The sequence below is a fragment of the Mchenga conophoros genome, linkage group LG22 (assembly GCF_057382185.1).
Source record: "Mchenga conophoros isolate Kocher_MC1m ecotype Shallow Benthic linkage group LG22, M_conophoros_male_GT1.1, whole genome shotgun sequence".
Taxonomy (NCBI): Eukaryota; Metazoa; Chordata; class Actinopteri; order Cichliformes; family Cichlidae; genus Mchenga; species Mchenga conophoros.
This window is the reverse complement of record NC_140546.1, coordinates 11,004,937-11,026,501: the sequence shown is the minus strand read 5'-3', so window position 1 is coordinate 11,026,501 and position 21,565 is coordinate 11,004,937. Positions and strand designations below refer to the sequence as shown.

General features: G+C 40.0%; 2 protein-coding genes, 1 long non-coding RNA gene and 3 other non-coding genes across 16 annotated transcripts in view; all 6 read right to left on the bottom strand.

The window, feature by feature from the left end:
• The window catches only part of myo1g (myosin IG), a 70,582-nt gene extending 58,992 nt beyond the window's left edge, over window positions 1-11,590 (bottom strand). The window contains exons 1-4 of one of the 3 annotated variants that reach the window (XM_085261991.1): window positions 11,464-11,590; window positions 7,151-7,260; window positions 2,631-2,839; window positions 21-114 (exon numbers count right to left, since the gene is read on the bottom strand). In XM_085261991.1, coding sequence (XP_085118117.1) covers window positions 21-114; window positions 2,631-2,839; window positions 7,151-7,245 — 398 coding nt within the window. In that variant the 5' untranslated portion in view covers window positions 7,246-7,260; window positions 11,464-11,590. Of the gene's footprint in view, window positions 1-20; window positions 115-2,630; window positions 2,840-7,150; window positions 11,429-11,463 lie in introns of those variants that run through there. The other 2 variants (XM_085261992.1, XM_085261990.1) reach the window with 2 other exon arrangements.
• Window positions 11,591-13,533: 1,943 nt separating this feature from the next.
• Window positions 13,534-15,983, bottom strand: rbm43 (RNA binding motif protein 43). 4 transcript variants are annotated; one of them, XM_085261996.1, is made up of 4 exons: window positions 15,928-15,973; window positions 15,384-15,473; window positions 14,818-14,893; window positions 13,534-14,718 (listed from the first exon to the last, which is right to left on the bottom strand). In XM_085261996.1, the coding sequence occupies exons 3-4, from the start codon at window positions 14,824-14,826 to the stop codon at window positions 13,540-13,542; spliced, it is 1,188 nt and encodes a 395-aa protein (XP_085118122.1). In that variant the 5' UTR covers window positions 14,827-14,893; window positions 15,384-15,473; window positions 15,928-15,973; the 3' UTR covers window positions 13,534-13,539. The 4 variants fall into 4 exon arrangements, with proteins under 4 accessions (XP_085118122.1, XP_085118121.1, XP_085118119.1 ...); XM_085261995.1 differs by lacking the exon at window positions 15,928-15,973 and adding an exon at window positions 15,735-15,921 and having other exon boundaries at window positions 15,384-15,616; XM_085261993.1 differs by lacking the exon at window positions 15,384-15,473 and having other exon boundaries at window positions 15,928-15,983.
• Window positions 15,984-18,076: 2,093 nt separating this feature from the next.
• Window positions 18,077-21,021, bottom strand: LOC146548869 (uncharacterized). 6 transcript variants are annotated; one of them, XR_014890369.1, is made up of 7 exons: window positions 20,867-21,021; window positions 20,068-20,462; window positions 19,892-19,980; window positions 19,281-19,380; window positions 18,947-18,996; window positions 18,490-18,576; window positions 18,077-18,377 (listed from the first exon to the last, which is right to left on the bottom strand). It is a non-coding gene; the product is annotated as an uncharacterized LOC146548869 (long non-coding RNA). The 6 variants fall into 6 exon arrangements; XR_014890372.1 differs by lacking the exon at window positions 20,068-20,462 and adding an exon at window positions 19,487-19,623 and having other exon boundaries at window positions 20,867-21,000; XR_014890373.1 differs by lacking the exons at window positions 19,892-19,980; window positions 20,068-20,462 and adding an exon at window positions 19,736-19,858 and having other exon boundaries at window positions 20,867-21,000.
• Window positions 19,094-19,227, bottom strand: LOC146548872 (small nucleolar RNA SNORA9). The gene has a single exon (XR_014890590.1). It is a non-coding gene; the product is annotated as a small nucleolar RNA SNORA9 (small nucleolar RNA).
• LOC146548871 (small nucleolar RNA SNORA9) lies at window positions 19,719-19,853 on the bottom strand. Its single transcript, XR_014890589.1, has one exon. It is a non-coding gene; the product is annotated as a small nucleolar RNA SNORA9 (small nucleolar RNA).
• LOC146548870 (small nucleolar RNA SNORA9) lies at window positions 20,549-20,683 on the bottom strand. The gene has a single exon (XR_014890588.1). It is a non-coding gene; the product is annotated as a small nucleolar RNA SNORA9 (small nucleolar RNA).
• Window positions 21,022-21,565: the final 544 nt, after the last annotated feature.

Here is a 21,565-nt window from a genome sequence, read left to right as displayed (position 1 = left end):
ATGATCATGTGAGGGCTCACCTCTCGACCTCTGCCCTCTGGCTTGGGTTTGTGATTGCTGCAATGTACTGCATGATGTATTTACTGGCTTCTGTTTTTCCGGCCCCACTTTCACCTACAACACAAAAAATGTTTCACAACCTTTTTGAGCATGGAAGTGAATATAATATCAGAATATTTACATGATGTGAAAAAATGGCATCTCACTGACAAAAGGATGTATTTAAGCAGCATGCCATCTAATGAATGAGGATACAGACATTTGGTCAACGCAGTAATAATCACTATCTAGCAGATCATATTGTTTGACAACCTTCATAGTCCTATATCTATTCCTGTCTGCATAAAATAAATCTCACATCCTCCCTGCCTACAGAGTGAAAGAAATAAGTAGTAAAATACAGTATACTTTATTTATGGTAAATGGCCTGTATTTATATAGCGCTTTACTAGTCCCTAAGGACCCCAAAGCGCTTTACATATCCAGTCATCCACCCATTCACACACACATTCGCACACTGGTGATGGCAAGCTATATTGTAACCACAGCCACCCTGGGGCGCACTGACAGAGGCGAGGCTGCCGGACACTGGCGCCACCGGGCCCTCTGACCACCACCAGTAGGCAACGGGTGAAGTGTCTTGCCCAAGGACACAACGACCGAGACTGTCCGAGCCGGGGCTCGAACCGGCAACCTTCCGATTACAAGGCGAACTCCTAACTCTTGAGCCACGATTTATGGGAAAAGGTTGAAAAAATGCCCCTCTTAAAACAGCCAACAAAATACATATATACAAAAAAAGCTTGCATACACAGAACAGGCATGTATCTGAATACACATATATTTACACAATGATAAAACAGTTTGATCAATGAGGTGAAAACGACTCAAAAAGCACTCAGAAATAAACTTAAAAAATCAAACGTAAGCCAAACACCTAAGTTATGGTGTGACTCATCACCTGATGACATCTTGGTTTTGACCAAAAAAGAAGCATAAATTAAATTCCCAAAAATACCTAGCTGAGTATTAAAACTGCAGAAAGCGGAAACCCAACACCAAACACAGGGCTGATTTGTGTATGTGAAAATACCACAGCGTAATTTTTTTTTACCTTCATATAAGTAAAACCATGCTGTCCCATGCTGTCACCTGTTTAACCCTAAATTGATTTTACAGTCACTGGTTTTGACTGTATCTCAATTCTGTATCCCTATAGTAAAAACCTGTATAGGTTTTAACTATACTAATACTACCATCCTGATCTGATCTGTGATTAACAGTGATAAAAGTCTCCCATTATAGGACTTGTTTTTCTGAAGCCTGAAAACAGTGTATGAATTAACTCCAGGAACACTGTGATTACAATTCAGTCAAAGGTCACTGCTGATTTTTAGTAGAGGGACGCAAAAAATGTATTTTTAAATCCAGATTTAGGCAAGCTGCCTGTTCAGGTAATGATAGAAAACCAGTTTACTAATTAATACTGCTACTGGTATAGCCACCTTATTTGGTATAGTTACAAGTACAGCATCGGTGCTTCCTTACTGTTAATTATTTTCCTAATTAATTAAATAACTTTTGTCTCTAGCATTAACCTCAATGTCCCAACATAACAGTTAACTTTGGGATTAGCATCATGCTAGTTAACTAAGGACCTTGGAAAAAAATAAAGAAAGCGACTGGACTTCTTTAAGTGGATTGAAAGGCCTTCACAACACTTAAAGAAGTCCAGTCGCTTTCTTTGGTAGTGTAGATCCTGAGACTACCATGACCTGAATGACCGAGAACCTATACAAGCTAGTTAGCTTTGCGTTTTAAATGTTAGCATGGTGCTTTAACCTAAATGTTCACCATATTATCATGTTAACTGTTGAATTAACAATGATATTAAGTGCTAAGTGCAATGTTTTCATATTAGGTTGAAGATTTACTTTTACAATAGAAAAATCCTAAACAGTTATAGCAACCTGATAACTTACACTCACTAGCCACTTTGTTAGCCGCATTTGTTCAACTATTCATTAACGTATCTAATCAGTTAATCACATTCCAATACTTCACTCTTCATGTCTACTATAGACATGAAAGTGAGTTCACTGTACTCTAATTTGCTCCACAGTCACTTGATCACCTTTGAGATGTGGTGCAATGGGTGAATGACATCATGTGCAGCAGACAGATCTGCAGCAACTGTGTGATGATGTCATGTGAACATGGACCAAAGTTTTAGAAGAATACTGCCAGCACCTTGATGAATCCATGTCATGAAAAATTAAGTCTGTTCTGAAGGCAAAAAGGGGTTCACCCTGGTGCTAGCAAGGTGCACCTAAATCAATTTTACATTTTTAATTCCATATTTTTGTCAAGGCACAAACGAAGAAAAGCAGAGTCATACTTAAGAGGGTTCATATTTTGACTAAAGTTTAGTTTTCTCTATAATTTCCCTTTAAGTAGCTTTGAAGTTGTTAAAATGATCTAATTCCTCATCGGATTGTTCCAAATATTTAATAAACATAAAATCAGAGAAACCAAAGAAGGTTTCATCATTGAACAGAAATCCCACCAGTCAGACATTACAAGCTTATTATGAGGTTATTGAAAGTAAACAGCAGTGAGGTTAGTCTGACCTGATATGACAATGCAGGTGTCTTTGGCCCGTCTCTTCATGGCTTTATAGGCAGCATCAGACACTGCATACAGGTGAGGAGGGTTTTCATACAGCTCGCGGCCTCGGTATGCTTCAATGTTATCTTTGCCGTAAATGTCCATCTGCCTGTATGGGTTAACGGAGACGACCACTTCTCCGATGTAGGTGTAGATTCGGCCCTTCTCAAACCTGACAAGACAAAAGGCAATCACATACACCTGCTGTTATTAAAGATTTGTGATATAGATTTTCCAAATGCAGTACCTGCAGACCTGCTGTGCACATTTGAGATTAAAAGAAGTCACAAAACATAGCATTCAGCCATAGAGTCAAGATCAACCACAGATCAGCTGATCTTAGTGCTAGCTCATATCTACTTATACCCTTCTACACAGCAAGTTAGCAAATCAAATGCATGTATTAAGCTCCTTTGTGCATGAATAAGCCACTGTGCAACCCGCCTCTACCCCAGCCCCCTTTCTTCAATACTTTTTCTGACTCAGCCAGTGTCATATATTTTCTATCTGTATCTGCTTCTCCAGTTACTGTAGATTTAACTACCAATTTCCTTTTGACTGTAGTGGTCCAGTCTGGACTGTATGTCAGATAGAATTATGTCGTTTATTCACTCTTTTGTTAACAGGTATGCAGGTGCAAGTTAGCTGCATTTGCCATTAATTTTTTCACAATGCACATGAAAATGAAGATCACGCACCACTATGTCACAGCTGACAGGAAGTGACACAAGTGTCTGCATGCTGAAAGCAGGAAATGAAACTTGCGGCTCGAAGGGCGTCACCAAGCCTTGGGTAATCTGACTGTGGGTTTGTTGAGCTGGGAGGGGTTAAGACTACATGCCACAGAGGTTAAACAGGTTGCTAGAATGAATAAGACCTAACAGTCGTGTTGCATGTGTAGCTTTGTAGATGGTAGGTGTTGTGTTTGCTCAACATGTGGCAGAAATGCTGTGTCTCAACTCAGAGGTTGGAATCTGTCTTAAAGAATGATTCCTGTTTATTTCATGGTGTTTTCCATTTAATGTGCTTGTGCTGGCTCTTTGCATCAGGCTAAGTTTCAGGCTCCACCAGGATATGAAAGTAAGTTCAGACCACTTGCATAATTGTCTAAAACTTTAACCTAAAGACCATCAACATAATAAAACTTGCGCACGTGCTTTTATTATAACCGTTGTGTAATTTGTTAGTTTATTGTTCACCCATAGAGCCAGTTTAGAATCACCAATAAACAACTATTTTTTGGTATGTGAGAAGTAGCTTAAGTACCTGGGCAGAACTCACAACAACACAGGAAGAATGCACAAACTCTTCAGAGAAAAGCCAGCCAGCAGATAGGAAACAAGGAATCTTTTTGCAATGAGGCCATAGTGTTAACCACTCCCTGATCAGTGGTGTGAATGGGAGTGTGAAACATTATCTGTCTCTCTGCATCGGTCCTGCGATTGACTGTTAACATAACATTACACCTGCCTCTGGCACTGTGACAACAGAGATGCGCTCCAGGCCCTGAACGGGTTCAGCGATTAAAAATAGATGGATGAGTAGTTTATTGCATCTATTTCATTTTATCTGCTCCAATCTGCGATCGTGCTCCTGATTTTAGTCATGCTACTAACTGTCAGACACCAAAACTGCTTCTTCTTTTGGCTGTTACCACTTGGGGTCACCGTAGTAGGAACAGTTCTTTCATCCCCTTCTGTCAAACCCTCTGCATGTCCTCCTGCACTACACAAAAAAACCACTGTATTTTTATGTTTGTGGACTATCTGTGCATGGTTTATGTATTTAAGGTCAGTTTGAAAGCGTCTATAGTTAAGTTTTCCCAACCTGATTATTCAGGCAATAATTAGCTATACCAGAGAAACAAGAGGGAGATGTGGCTCTATCAGAGAATCCTGAATTTGAAATCTATTGGATAATTTTATAACGGCAAAGATGTTGATAGAATAATAATGCTCAAGAAGAAAAACTTTATCTTGTGCATAGTTTTGAAGCAGTTTTCATTCAGATTTGATGATTATGCAGTTTTTACATGCTAGTTGTCATCACAGTCATTGGAAATTAGAATAGTGTTTTTAAACAACTGACAAAAGTGGCCAAAAGCATTTCCAAGACAAGTGCTGAAACCTGTTTCTACTACTACAAGCATCTTTTAAATTTCTTAAAATTATTTAAGAAAATAAGATAAAAACGTGATTTCTTCATAATTTGGAGAATTTGTTTGTTACAGCTGCTAAAAATTAGGTTTACCTTTTGAGGTTTAAGTCATCATGGGTGGTAACTCCAACACTAAAACCACCCTAAACCGTTTAAAAAATAATAATCTGTGTCAGTTAGAATGAGTTTTTATTTGTTTCTTGATAGCTAAGCCTTGGCAGAACAGTGTAATGAGAGCAAAAATTAGATATTCTTGGTTAGGGCCAGGGTTGGGGTTATGTCTAACTCACCAGTGGCTTAGACCTAAGTCAACTCAGAGGGTCAAGCACAGGGTGTTGCACACTTAACCTCTGGGTGACCAGATTGGTCACTTCTAACTGCAAGGTGATGGCTGGATTGCCTGCTGGGAGCAAGTCTCCACACAAGCTCAGACTGACTGAACTGGTTACAAAGTGTTTGTATTCAGGTTATAATCCTACAATATATTATATAGTGGTAAACCTACTTTAAAACAAGGTTGCCCAGCACATATGACATTGTGATCTAAATCCTGTGTCTGTGCATGAAGACAGCAGCTGTAAAAGACAGCAAAATATTTGCAGTGTTTGACTATTTGTTGCAGTTGTTGTATTATCACAAACGGATTGCATGTAATTGGGAACTTGACCCCATTAAACTGCAAGCGGATAGCAGACTGTATCGAAATGTATGCAACTGAATGTTGTAAATTTTGTTTGAGTTTTTTTTTTGTGAATTGCCTGCAACAAACAAGAGTTAGAAATTAGCAGTAGCTGTAAAAGCTATGTGTAGCACATCTGTGTTGGAACAGACGGATTGAAACTATGTTAAAATTGATCGTCCCTTTCAAACAACTGGCAGCGAGTGGTCACAAACCGGTCCTCATTTCCAAAGAACCATTTAAAAAGCAACGAGGCTGCAAGTTCACTGCACACCATTGCACTATTTTTGGTTGTGCCACAGTCCCCAGCCATGATGTTCCTTAGTATGGCTGTAGCATAGGTTAAACTACTTTACATATTAGTAAATGAGGGTTAGTCCTTAATTATTTTTAAAATTTGAATGCAGTCAAATACATCAATGTACGTACTAATGAGCAGTTCAAATTAATTGAGTAAACTACATTAATATTACATTTTATTTAGAGGTGTCAGTAATCGTGTAGTTTCTGTAAGTATTTATAAAGTGTCTCCCAAATGCAGCCAAGAAATGCAAACTTTCTTTCCCCCGAGAGAGTGCAACCATTGCAGACCTCAGTGTCTAAAATTCATGCCCCGTTCAAGTTATTCATGTCAGCTCATACGGTAAAAGTGTTCTGACTGACTGGATGGTACTTAGTAGCATTCCCAAATTGCAGATCACTGAAAAATCAAAAGAAAAAAAAAAAGAAGAAGAATCTGATAAGGTGTTTGGGCACCAGATATAACCATTAAAGGTTTTTCCTTTAATTTGTCACCTGTCTATGAGTTTGGTAGCTGTTCTTTGGCCCCAGACAAGTCTAATCAAGCTTCTGGTGACACTCTAGGCCAGAGTGATGTGAAAAATGTTCATCTAGAGCCATCAGCTGTGCACACGTCAGCTGATATAGTGTGATTATTCTCTCTAAGTCTCATTTAACAGTGTCTGACATTCTGGTGTTTTGGCTCCCTCTGCTCATCCTTCAGGATGACGACGGCCTGGATAAAAAGTGCTGTGTGACTTCTCACAATTTGAAATGAGGACACGGTGCCCCTCTAAGAGGTCTCTGAGGAAACGAGAAAAGTCTGGACCGAAAGCATTTACACGCTAAAGGTCATAAAAACAAAACCAGAAAAAAGTTATATCAGGATATTAAACTGTTTAGGTTTGGTCTGTTGCCATGTGTGTAATTTGTTTCCCCTGACAGTGAACGAGGTGTGGTGGTGAACAGATCAACCACAAGCATTTACACTGAAGCTGAGCGGGAACGTGGAGGTAGAAGTGAGTCATGGTCTTTTTTTCCCCTTTTATGTTTTATTGTAACATCCTCTCTTAGCCACAAGCTTATAAATTCAACACGCCAAACTGTTAGTATCAGTATTGTTGTATGAAATTTATACCGTTTGTGTTTTTTTAACTTGCACATGTTAAATCCTGTCAGTATTCACCTTAATTTATCTTTTATTTTTTTATCCCTTCATAGCTGGCTAAACAAAGTAAAACCCAGCTGTTTTCCTTCACATACCATCCGGTACACGTGAAGTATAACCCTCTGCATCTCTACCATCCAGCTGCTTCCACCCTCCTCCTCCCCTCCCTTCCTCCTCTCTAACTGTATCTCAGGCCTTACCTCAGCTTCAGATTTTCCATAAACTGCTCCATCGTGACCTCGTCCAGGAGCACAAAGTCTGACTTCCCAAACTCCAGGCCTTCCAGCTCCGCCATCCCTGTTTGAACTCGCTAGACACAAAAAAAATAAAAGACAGACCAAACCCGGGGGAACAGAAAGCACCTCAAGGAAGAAGAAAGAGAAGTATGCTCGACTTCTGGGACCCGGTAGTGTGTAGAGAGTGCGCTGTAGGCGTGGCGTGATCTTTGGTTGGGTCTTGAGGCTGTGTTCAGTCAAGTCACTGCTGTGGTAACATGCTACAGCACGTCATGCTGTCAGTCACTCGCCTGTGCCCTCACACGGACCTATATAAATAGGAGGAGGCTATCTTTAAAAGCTCAAACCGCTTCTGCATCCTCCTCCGGCTCTGTCTTCCTGCCACAAGTCGTCCAAATTTCTTAGCTGTCACTAAACAGTGCTTAACGCGCTTGCCTTTCAGCCTTGTCTTTTTGTGTGTCTGTGTGTGTATGTGTGTAGATGTGCGCTTTTTTTTACTTATATCTTTACTTTCCAGGAACAGAAACTCACATTTGAGAAGCTGCCAGACAAGAGCAGTTAACCTTACTAATTTGGGGGTAGAGAAATGGTCTTAATCTCGTGGCATTTCCTTTCTTAGTTCTGCATCAGCAATGCATCATGTTCCTCAGAGATTTCTCTCAAACCAGTTTCCAGTTTGTAGATGGTGAAGATAAGGTTTTCCAGCAGCATGTTAGTATGTACGTATGGGTGATTTAGTTCAGAGCTACAGGAATGTTGACAAAGACAGATTTCCAAACCCATTTTGACTAAACATTGCCTCATTTTTGGCTTTTAGTCAAAGATCATGAAGTAAGAGCTAAATTTAGATAAAAGGTTGACAATCAAAAAAAGAATTATCGAGACTTATCCACTATCAACATACGGTAAGCAGCTATTAACTTCAAGATCACTCAAGATCTCAAATCTAGGAAACGTTCCCACCTCACACCCTCAGAATCATCAATTTTTTTTCTACAATAACTTAAGCCACGCAAAATTTCATCTTCATACTGTGAAAATTTCAGGCTCTTGTAGTGCGTACACTGGGGTGGGGTTGGCACTCTTTGCATTGCCTGATCCGTTTCATTCTCTCAACTGCAAAAGGTGTTAAATCTCTGTGAAAAACTGCAACCTAATTCATTTTACAGCCTTTTCAAGAGTCAGAACCTCAAGCTAAAATAACTTTGACACTCACTCAACTTTAAGCATTAGTGTCATGGGGCTTATTACTGCACCAGTTTCAAATCTAATAACAAAAACAAGCATTAGTATTCTGGATCTTTTATTTAAGATACTTTAAGCTGCTTCTTTGGCACCATGGAGCAACTGCACTGGGTGTTTTATCCGTTATCTGACAATCTGACAAGAAAACATCAAAAAATGTAGCAAAAACACACAAATTAAACTGAACAAACAAGGGACATAAATCAAAGTTAATTTTGTTTCTTAAAGTAGATTTCTCAGTTGAATGGTTAATCTGGCTGAGAAGCCTAGAAAGGCAGATCTTTCCCAGCATATAAGCGTTTCCCTGTTTTATTGTCTGTTTGTCTCTAAATGGGGCTGTAATTCACAAAAAGAGCATCAGTTCTTCTTAAATAGGACTTGAAAGTAGAGATTGAGGACAGTAACTAATCAGGAAAGTGTTTATTGGGGTCTGAAATCAAGTGAGCAGTTAGGTCAATTTTCCACAGAAATCAATACAGTGGAGTTCCCTTTTGAAACTAAAACATTGCCCCCTGCTGGTGATCAGAAATAATGCAGGTATTTCAGACGCTTCCACATTAGCTTCGCTTTATAAATGTGGCAGTCTCATTTATATATATATGTATATTCAACCTTTTCTCAGTGGTTAATGATGAATTTGGCTTTCAGTTGACTTTGATTAATTATATCTTCAGCCTTTATTAGGAGCATGTTCAGATAAAAATGGTGATGTGTAGAAAATGATGAAAAAACATCACTTCCTCTAAATGTGTCTAAGTATAGAGTAAGACCAAAGACTTGATGAACAGATGTCTAAAAATGTATTTATTCTCAAACCTTGAAGCCCATTTAGCCCATTTGGATGAACTTATACATTCAGATGATTATATCTGGATTCCTCTCAGCACCGAGTCAGTGAGTCTAAACTCAATCTGCATTTCCAACATGCTCCTGCAGTTCTCACTTATCTTTCCAAGCACAGACAAGTGACACAGCATGACTCAGTTGGACTGTTTTTGCCATGATGAGCCAAATCCATGCCTGTACTGTCTCTTTGATAAATGGAGTCTGTGATAAGGATAAGAAGCTGCTCTTTATGAAAAACCATAAACGTTTTGCTCTAATATAGTGTGGAAGTGCTTTTTAAACCTGCATTTTTTTCCAGTGACCAACAAGCGGCGACTCCTCTGGGCGAAGAAGCCTGGTTTTATATTGTCCTTTAAATGTGCTTAAGGACAATCATGGAAAGGATGTCTCATTTTGTTAAATGCCTGTTACTTCAATTTCCTGTCCTCCCTTGCCTCCTCCGCTTGTATCTCTTGTGGAAGAGATTAAAATGTGAGGAGAGGAAGAAAGAACGTGCACACTAGGAAATGGACATATTTTGGCAATCCCCACTTACCCAACCAATTATCCAAGAAGAATTATACACATGATCTGGGTTAACTAAACTTTCCTGTCTATTTACAAGAAAAGGGAACTTTTGAACCCTGATCAGTGTGTTAACAACTACTTGTACTTCTAAATGATAGAAACCATATTTGGGAAAAATGTTTTTAGGGTGCGGGCTTTATGCCATATCCTGAAGTCAGACCACAGTCAGTCACACCATGAATCAAGTTGGTAAATCCACACACTCACTGGCTAATGACTTGTGATTGGTCACCATGCCCTGGATAATTGTTCTTTTTTACTCTAATACTCTGGCTATGACACAAAATCTCTAACCTGTGTCTTTGTTTCTGTCTATAAAGTACTTTTACTTTCTATAAAGTGCTCAAGTAGAGTAGAAAAGCACTAAGAGTCAGTCAATTCACCAAACTGGATTTAAAAAACTCCTCCTATGCCTTCAGCACTTTAACAAACTCAGTGCGCAGGTACATCTTAGCCTCTTAAGGTTCTTATCTATTTCAGATATAATGATGACATCATGCTATGAACACTTAGCAACAACCTAAAAAGTCTTAATGCACCGGAAACAAAAAAAAATTAATACATTATATCATTTTTATTTGATGACAGTAACATCTAATTTATATCCACAAGTGCTGAATTATGCATTGTATATTATGACACCATTACACTTCCTGGCAACCACCTAGCAACAGGCTAAAAAATACCTGTTTTTTTTTTTTTTTTCATTTCTTGTCAGTAGCTCAGCAATAACTATGTAATTTATATCCACAAAATTTTAATCATAACTGTATAGCAACCACCTAGCAAAACACTAGCACTGACTATTTTTAGCATTTAAACAACATCTACAGCCCCTGTGACTTTGTATGTAAGCTTTCCAGCATCACAAACAGGCCAAAAACACTGTAGCTCTTTAAGCACTAGTGACCATAATTCACTTAATTTCCCTAATTAATTCAGCAGAAAATTCATCCAAAAAGTGTACTGTGGTCACAGATTAAGGAAGTTGAGGGTTGTTTTCCCATAGACTATGCAACTGCAAATCTTTTTGCATCTAGAAGTGTCGCCCCCTGGTGGTCAATAAAAAGAATGCATTTTTCACGTTCTCCTATACTTTTCAGACACTGAAGCTGTTGTCTGTGGTTTTCAGATTTAATGCTAAGAATCAACTTGCTTAACCTTTAAGTCAGCATGAATGGGGGAGTCTTTATGATAAAAAATGCCCACAAAAGTCATTTGATGAAGTCTATGAAACAGCTGAAAGCTTCAGTAAAGCACTAACTCGAGGTTGAGATGGGATTGGTGTAATGTGGCTACTCTAATCCTTGAAGTAAAAGTGGTTATCTTTAAGTTTTCTGTCTTGATGAATAAAAAATATGTCAGTATTTGATTTCATGTTCAGTGTGTGACTGAACCTAGCAACAGACCGATAACAAAACAGGGAAACCACAACATGAGGCTGCGTGGAGACATTTCTCACCATACTAATGTGTTTTCATTATTACGTAAAAAAAAACAGCCTTTGAATCATAATCATAGTCATCAGTGTGTGGTCTTTATGATTTACACTTGATACATACACTTACTGGAAAATAGACGTGTAAAGGGACTTTTTGACCGAAAAACAAAACGCCTACCTACTGCAAGGCGTTCATCTACCTCTTGACATCCTCTAGTCTCCTTTAAGTGTCCAATCCTAAATTTATTACCACAAAATGGCAGCAAAATCCACTCAAACACTCAGCTGGTCTTTCAGTTATTACAGTGAGCCTGTTAGATCCTCATCAATACTTCCTCTCTCAGGTCAGATCAACGTCAGAGACTTTTTCACTTCCTGCTCTGGCTTCCCCTCATCTTTTTCTGACTCCATTGGTGTTACAGGGAAAATGTGATAGCACAGAGCACACAGTCACTAAAAGATCCAGAAGAAAAACACAGATGCATCACATTTCATAAACATCGCGTAACCTTAAAATGTGCACAGTGCTTGTTTTTTATTCACTGGTTTATACATTCACATACTTTGCATTTCAGTGAGCCATTATGATCCAGAGCAAATACTGATGTGTGAAAATATTAAACAATGGTGGTGCGACCATCAAAACTAACGATTAAGAGATGTCAGTCAACTGAGTTGACAATAAAAACGTTTCATTAACTATTAAATACAAAGTCATGGTATTTTCAGTTAGTCTCATTGTCCTCCCTGTCCTTATCATCCCCCTCTGTCACACCGACCCTCTGCATGTCCTCCGTCACGACATCCTGGTCTTCCTCTTTTACCCCTTCATATTAAGCATGTCCAGTATATCCATTATCCCTCCTCTGCACATGTCAGTGTGTAATCCTTTTTATGTAAAGCTTATTTTTAGTGTTTAAAATGTTTTAAAAAATCTACTTTTGAAGAGTGTTGTGTCAGAATCAAAATCAGAATATTGCACCACAAAACAGAAATAAATCAATGTTTACACTTAAAGTATTAAAAAAAGTTAAAGGTAAACAACGGAGATAAACTGGTACATCTACACAGCTGATATTATAAAGATAGGCGTACTGGTAGTGGTGTATCTGCCAGCATTGATAGGTTTAAGGCACAAACCTTCATTATTCAAGCAGTCTGGACTTTATCCAAATGAACCTCTGGAAAATCTCCTAAAGTCTGAACAGCATAAATGACCGACTTCATTCAAGGGTCACCAGAGGATAACTAGATCTGACCCGGCCATCGGCCTGACCTTCGACTGACAGATTACACCATCATCTAACAAGTCTGAGTGTAAAAAAAGCAGCAATAAAACAGTTCAATCATCAACAGAAAATGAACAGAAACAGTCCTTTGGTTTAAGCTCCTTAAACATGAAAACAGCTTTTGTTTTCTTGTTTGAACAGAACATTGATTCACATTTCTTTGCATTTTGAAAGTTTGCTCACAACACTACACAAACTATTTATTCATTTAGTTAATTTTAAGTAACAGTGAGGTTTGAAACTCCTCAGATAATAACAAAAAAGTTAGGATGGAGCTGTTTCGTTAAAATGACTAATCACTGGGTGGCTCCATCCACTACATATTGACCAGCAGTCTCAGAAAAGGGGAAGAAGGAAGGGCTCACCTCTACCTCCTCTGTTGTTGTATGTAATTATTAAACAGGAAACTGATGTGTGTTTTTTTAGTGGTGGGGAGGTCCACAGTCTCGTGCTTTATGCAGACATTTTATTACTTCTGGTTTCAGATGCTTTTAGACGTTTGAATGATGAGCTCTGTTTCAGTATTGTTAGTTTAACAGAGCCAAGTCAGACACACTGGTGGCATCTGCAAAAATAAAATAAAACCTTCTGTCTCTTTTCAGAATATGTAGATTAATTTTAAATCTTTTGTTTTTTTAAAATGTCAAATTATTCTTTGCAGAAACAGCACCAGGCTAGGACATATTCTACCCACAAAACACGTGTTTTGTCTGGATTAAATAAACAACAAACAGGTTTATTGTCATTCTCCAGTCGTTATGCTAGGCTAAGCTAACCACTGATCCAGGCTGCATTTCCTTAAAAGGCAAACGCATGTTCCTTTCAAGCTTGAGCCCTGGTTTCAGTATTAGTGGTGTAACACCACACAGGTACTCAGTAAGAAAAAAAAAACATGCATTTAGACCCTTTTAAATACTCACAAGAAGAGCAGCGGTGCTCTGTTTTGTGTCAAGAGAGATTCTCTCTCATTTCTTTTTTAAATTTCTATTTATGTTTTTAAATGTGTTCTTTATCTCATTAAATGTTAAAAGGTTTTTTAACTTGTATGACTTCTGAGGTGGAGGTTTACTTTCTCTCTCTTTCGGGTTACCATTGACCCTCTTTGCATCTTTATTTTCACGGGACAGAGACCACACTCTTGGCCGACTGTGGAAAGCATCAACTTCCCGCCCAGTTGTGGCATCTTTCTGTTCATCATCCTGGTGCTTCGATGGGGAGTAACCTGTGGCTCCACCGGGCGATGTATCAGGGTTGGCAGCTGTTTCTGTGCTCTTGCGATTAGTCGGTGGAGCGGAGCTGCTCCTTCCTCTGGAGCCTTTAGCTGAGGCTCTCCCCGTGCGTCCGTGCTGGTCACGCCCATCCAGCAACCTCTGCTTTAACAAGAAGCTCTCGCGAGATGAGCCAATAAGATGAAGCCTGTCGCCCATCTCGCACACCAGCACCGAACCGTCGACGTTTCCTTTTTTCTTAATTTTCGTTAAAAGCATTTTGCCATCATCAGACATGTCCTGCAGAGGAACGTCCTGTGTGCGTAGTGTATTGCTAAGAGAAACCATAAGGCTCTGCACTTTACTCAGTGCTATCTTTGAGTTCCCCCCCGTTAAAGTGATGTTGACCATATCACCACAATCCTGTGCTTTCATTTTCACATCATGGCTGATCAGGATGCTGTCCATTTCTTTTTTCCTGAACCGGTCAGCATACTTGAACACATCTGCATCAATGACAAAAGTCTTCTCTCCGTGCCTGAGGGAACCACGCTGGTCTGGGGACGAGCCTGCAGCGTACCCATGAGAGGCTGGATGGCTACGAGAAGGGCCTGGCGCTGATGATGAGGAGGAGGTGGGGGAAGATAGAGCAGCGTGTGGGGGCTTGTCTCTGTGACTGTAGTTTTTGGGAATGGCTCCAGAAGATGCAACTGGGGTTGGTGAGGATGAAGAGGATGGCGACATCTTGGTTTGTGATAAGGGAAGCTGTTCTAATTTAGCCTTTACCTCTTTGAGCTTAGAAAAATGACCCTTTACACGCACCTGACCTTCTCCTAGATCATGCATCTCAAAGCCATGCAACCTGAGGATATTCTTCACTTCTCTCTCATCTTGAAACTCTTTCAAATGTAGTGTTGCCTCCACTGGGAAATCCATCTGAGGACAAGGGAGAGGGAGAGAAGGACCAACAGCATGAATACATAAAGGATAAATCTGACCTAATAGAACATAAATAACAGTAAATGTTCAAGTTACCTCAGACATTTTCACGGTTAAATGATACTGTTGATCATCGATCTGCAGCACATCTGTCTGCTAAACTCAGCAGGAACTGTTAAAAAAAAGATGTTAAAATTATTTTATAGCCTCAACTTGGGCGTTAAAGTGTCCTGATTCACTGTAATAACATATAATCAAATCCCTTATTCCTCTCACCTAGTGCTGGTAAATAAACCCACTCTGCAAACTAAATTAAATAAAACTGAAGTAAAAACAACAATATTCACTGCACAGCTTGTTTCAGAGGATGAACTGAGGGTCTGCATGAGGACCCAGGATCAGATAAAGAAAGACTATTTTGACCTGTGAATCATGCAAAGCTACTCTATCATAGTCCAAGACAAAAACGGGAGCGCGGAGGCAATTTTACTGTTGTTGCATTTCATTCTAATGCCTACAGAGGGCGCTAAAGTACCACAGATTAATGCACCCTGAATGGCTGAAATTATTATTATCCACACAGAAACGTCCAACCCACAGCAAACACCTTCACCTCCACCTGACCCCCTGTTTAAGGCCAGCTGAGCTCCAGGTGGACTCACCCTCTGGTCCTGGACTATGATGACGGCCTGTCCGGGCTGGTGAGAGGGGCACACCACACCTACAGCACCTCCCCTCCTCCGTGCTTAGGTCTGAGGAAATGAACCGATGTTTTTCAGCTGTCCTGTCACCTGGTGAAACACCTGGAACCCCCAACCGCCTAACCAGGCCCCCCTGCTTATGCATCTCCAGGAAGGAGCTGGAAACCCCTTGAGACTCACTTGTTTTCTACTTTCTGGTGCCAGAGAGACAAAGCACGGGATCTGTCGCGTTTACTTAGTTTAATCGAAAGTGAAAGTAGCGCTTTGAGGTCAGTCATAGACACAAAACATGTGCAGATTAGCATTACTGACCCGCAAAACTGAATAAAAGATGTGCAGGTATGATGTGCAGCCACTGCAAAGCAAAAACTTCATTTTTTAAACCCCTCTAAACTTTTTTTTTTACGAACACTGCTCCTGCTGATTCTTGAGATTACTCCATCATAGTTTCAGTAAAGATACCAGAAACAGACAGACACCGAGGATCTGACGACCCACAACTTACCGTTACTTCTCACTTCTCTGTCTTCATGACACCGGCTTTGTTTACTCCACAGCCCCGTGGAAGTCAGGACGAAATCGAAACTCACACGTCACGTCCGTCACACACTTTTTACACAGAAAACCATGCAAAACATATAATTTATTACCACCAATAATTAAATTATAGCTTAAAAATAAACCAGTTTTAAATGGAAATCTCTTGGGATACATTAAAATAGGTTTATTTACACTTTAAAAAGGTGTTGGTTCATTTCCGCCTCGTTCACAGACTAAAAATGTCTCACTGCTGTGTAAAGGCCGTTAAAAGCCATTAAACTTGTCATATCAATTTATTAGTGTTAGATAAACAGAGAAACCCAATTAGATCACGGTCACGCTTTAAAGTCAAACAGGTCTTTAACCTTTAGTGCCTACATGTAGTGCAATGGCGCCCTCACGTGGATGTAATGCAGAATTAAACATTTAGACAGAATTAGTTGTTTTGGGACAAAACTCCACAGCTGCTAATCCCACTACACAAAGCATCTACACAAAACATTTTGCAGAGGGCATCAGCAGCCATGACAGTTTGTCTTCAAATAACAACTGTAATCCCCACGTTTTAACTTTTTATCTTGAAATAGTACTTTTTTCAATATTTTTTTTCTTAATGTGTCCCTAATACTCCATCATACCCCTCAGCATCCTACTAGATACACCTCTGGTATTAGTTTCAAAATCCTGTCACCTTGTTAACACAGTCACGACTTTATCAGAAAACTGAGATTTGAAGTCTACAAGATTTTCAATAGATGTACCTACGGTATCAAATCAACTCCAATCGTTCTCCAGTTATCGCATTCACAAACTGTCCCTTCACCCAGGCCAGCACGGTGTTGACAATACCCCACAAGCCATTTATGGCTGGAGGGTATCAAAAAGAGGCTGAATATGAAACTGCCAGGCAGGCGAGGAAAGGGAAGACCACAGAGAAGATTTAATAGATGTATTGAAGGAGGACATGTTGGTGTGACAGAGGAAAGATCTGGCCTGCCTGGCCTGCATTTGTATAGCGCTTTTCTAGTCCCTAAGGACCCCAAAGCGCTTCACACTACATTCAGTGATTCACCCATTCACACACTGATGATGGCAGCTACATTGTAGCCACAGCTGCCCTGGGGCGCACTGACAGAGGTGAGGCTACCGGACACTGGCGCCACCGGGCCCTCTGGCCACCACCAGTATGATAGATCTGCTGTGGCCACCTCTAAAGGGAGCAGCCAGAAGAAGACAAGCTGGTTACCCATCACAGATTCAATCAGTAGACAGATAAATGTGCATTTAACAAATTCTGCAGAGAAGAGAGACCTCTGTTTAATAATCCGTATTTCACTGTTTTACATCTTAGTGCCGTTTTGGTTACTGTATTGTTCTGTCTCTGTAATATTTTGTGTTTAAATCCTTTTTTTTTTTTGCTGGTTTTTAGTCTGTTTGGGTTTTCTGTCCAAAGCAGGAGCGGGGAACTCCAGGTCTCAAGGTGTCCTACAGGTTTCAAATGTGTCCTTAATTCAACACAGATCATTTAAATAGTTAAGTTACCTCCTCAACCTGTCTTGAAGTGCTCCCGAGGCCTGGTAATGAACTAACCATTTGAATCAGGTGTGTTGACCCAGGGTGAGATCTAAAACCTGCAGGACACAGGACCTTCAGGCCTGGAGTTCTCCACCCAGCTCTAAGGGGATGGGGTTTTGGGCGGGATAACAGGAGCAGAGAAGCTGCAGAGGCGTGTGAGACTGCAACTCTGCTTCCGGGTCCCAACTCTAGATAGTCACGTTTTGGAGGGTTAATAAATTTGGCCAGATTTCTAGAAATGAGAGCAGAGCAAAATCCAAAGTAGGATGGATGCCGTCTCTCCTAACAAGACCAGGTTTCCTCCAGAAAGTTTCCCAATTATCTATAAAGCCCACATCGGTTTTTTGGACACCACTCAGCCAGCCAGCAATTTATGGAGAACAAGCAGCTAAACATGTCACTCCAGGTCTAATGTGTCATTACTGACGATGTGAATTACAATTTTACTGAATTTACATTTAGCCTTAGCCAGCAGTTTTAACTTTTTCCCAACGTCACCTGCTCCAGCTCCTCGAAGGAATAAGATAAATAAAACAAAATCCATTTTCATGATTTTATTTTAATGTTTCTCTAGTATTCATTTCAATTGGTTGAACACTTTCATGTGTTTAAACGTAGAACAGATTATAATCGATTTATCTCTGTGCAAATACATTTTTCTAGTTTCTTTAGTGTCACAGATTCTTTCAACATTTAACCACAAAATCTGCAAGTCAACTTAACCAACAAGTGCTTCAAATGACAGTCAACCTGTACATTACTAAAGCAGTGCAATAAAAAATATTTTAATATTTATTTATTTTGCTTGATCAACTGGTTCTCCGGCTCTCTGGATGAAATCTGCAGAGAACAAATTTAAGAAGAAGAAGAAAAAAAAAAAGACAGTTTAGTAAAATGGTTTTAAAAAATAAAAATAAAAAGATGTCAGATATTCATGGATTCATTTTCTCACCTGTGAGGCCAGACTCTTAAATCTCTGGCGCTTTGAGCAACAACAACCATCTGCACTGGAGAGCTTTTCTCTGGAAGCACTGCCATGCTAGAAAAGACAAGAAGCACAGGTTTCATTTACAGAACTGTTTATGTGCAAACAGAGACATCACCCAACAACCTGACTGAGCCGGACTAAACGTACACACACAAAAGTTCACTAAATAAACATTTGTTTATTTATTTGCACCTGACGTCTAAATGCTGAAACATGGCGCATTTAACAGAAATATCTTACTGATGTTAAACACGTAATTCTTTTTGTAAACACAGGATTTAGTGGTAGGTAATGAGTGAGGCCTCTGTGAGAGGACCTTAAAACAATTCGCACTTCTGGATTTAATGAAAGAGCCTTTGTGTTAGTCCAGAACTGCTGCTATGACACTTATTACAGTTAAGAGATGTCCAGGTGAACATACCACTTGGCGTCTATTGAGACATCAACAGCAGACACATGCTGTGGTTTCTCCTGTGCAGAAAATAGAAAAACAGGTTCAGTAAAGAAGCTAAAATACAACGCTCGAGTGTTACAACAAGCCTTCAGCTTCAATTTAAACAGAGTAAAATAATGTTGGAGGTTTACCTACAACCCTGCAGCGAACGGTCAAAGCAGGGCCTCAAACAGCCTCACATTACTCTAGCAGACACAAGAGGAAAGGACAGAGCCACTGCAGGCTGAGCCTCGCTGGAAAGTCTGCACACCACCTACACATTCACGTCATGCGTGACGGAAGATGGCGATGGAGAGATTACCTTATTTGCAACTCGTGGTCCACGCGGTTGGAACTGAAGATGGCAGCTGCCCATCTTCATGTGCTACTCTTTATGAGTCATTCCTGAAGAAGCCAGCCGCCTGTGTAAACACAGAGAAAGATAAATGTGAGGTTTACGTGGTTTGAGATCCATTTCAAATATTAGCATCTGTAAACTTCAGCAAGGAATTTTGCCTGAAATGTTACCTAACTTTACTTCTGACAGTATTTTTGAACTTTTTAGAAATACTGAAGGTTTCAGATTCATCAGGACCAAAAGTCTCTTTGCAGAAGGTTTAACACATCTTTTCGCACCTTGAAGCTGCTTCTGTCTTTTACGCCGTCTGTGTGTGGACATTAGTAATGCACAGAAATAAGGAATGCCTGCTTTGTAACTGATAAATCACTTAAAACAAAACAAAACAAAACAACCTGTCCACTTTGTCAGAGGTTTACCTACAACCCTGCAGCGAGTGGTCACAGCAGGGCCTCAAACAGCCTCACATTTCTCTAGCAGACACAACAGGAAAGGACAGAGCCACCGCAGGCTGAGCCTCGCTGGAAAGGTCTGCAAACCAACTACAAGAGGGAAGATTATGATGAAGAAATTACCATGGTCACATCTCGTGACCCATATGCCATCGACGGCAGCGGCCAGCCTTCGTGCACTGCCCCTGTGGATTAATGCAGAATCCAGCTACCTGAATAAACACAAATGTACAGAGACAACTATTTGATACACTGAAAACCAAAATGGCTAAAATCACTCACTTTAAAATCGGTTTTACTTTGTAATGGGTCTGTGAGCGCGAGGAGGGAGAAAAAGGCGAGTGGAAAGGTACGAGTTGTCATCAAGGAAAAACGGGAGCTGGAAGCATGTAAATATAATAATAACCACTGCAGCCAAGAAGAGTGCCTGACGAGCCCAGTTGTAAGTAAGCTATTAAGACTCGACTGTACTCCGTACTCCGTGTTCGTGTTTTCCTCCGAAAACAATAAGTTCCGTTGGGGCAGCCTTTCAACGCCTCTCTCTGTCTCTGGCAAGAAACGTTGGGGCATGCATTCTGTATTCTGCAATGGAATACATTTTAAAAGTAACCTTCCCAACACTACCCATATGCCATCAACGGCAGCGGCCAGCCTTCGTGCACTGCCCCTGTGGATTAATGCAGAATCCAGCTACCTGAATAAACACAAATGTACAGAGACAACTATTTGATACACTGAAAACCAAAATGACTAAAATCACTCACTTTAAAATCTGTTTTACTTTGTCTGAGGTTTACCTATAACCCTGCCATGATGGGTCACAGCAGGGCCTCAAACAGCCTCACATTTCTCTAGCAGACACAACAGGAAAGGACAGAGCCACCGCAGGCTGAGCCTCGCTGGAAAGGTCTGCAGGATTTTCACAACACCGTAAAATGTTTTCAGCCTGTGGGCCCGAAGTAAGAAACACCGGCTGTTGTTAAACTCAGTCTGCCATGTGTGTGAAGCAGCCAGTTTGAAGAAACGAAAAAGAAACGCGGCGTGTAAAACTTTAAAACGCGACTAATGTAAAAATAAGTAAATTGTAACGTAACCTACCCGTTTCAAAGTCATAACTTGGTGTGCGAAAGCTGAAACACTTCATATTTCAGGTTGGATGGTAGCAGATTAATCAAACGCACCGCCATGTTCGTCCACTGAATTCAACTGGAGACTGTGCGGATGTGACGTAGGTTTAGCATGTGCACGGGGTTTCCCAGCAGGGGGCAGTAAAACACCAAAGATGGCTACCGAATGGTGGTTTGATTTTTTTTCCCCTTTGTAAATTTTTTAAACATAAATACATAGAAAAATACATACACGCATAGATAAATAAAGCTAAACGGTTAAGAATGTAAAACTGTGACAAAATAATAATAGACACAATAAATGAAAATAAGTTAAAATCTGTTTAAAGGATAGGGGTTTTCTATTGGTTACCAGTTTCAGTGACTTACTCAGGATGCTAAACTTGTTCATCCACTGATTTATACATGATCAGTTTTGAAGTACTTACTTTATGTGTAAGCAAGCCTCCCTAATAACAATAAAGGATTGACAACACTTTTCACACAGATTGTTGCACTTGTTAGGTGAAAAAAGGAATTTTTAAGCAATCTTATCAGAATCAGCATGCTTTATTAATCCCTAAGGATATTATGTGGGTTACAGTTATCACATTCTCAAACAAAAGATACATTCCAGTTCTTAAAGCAGAGAAAAAAGCGTGGTGGTGGTGAGGAAAGAAGCTGTAGTTGG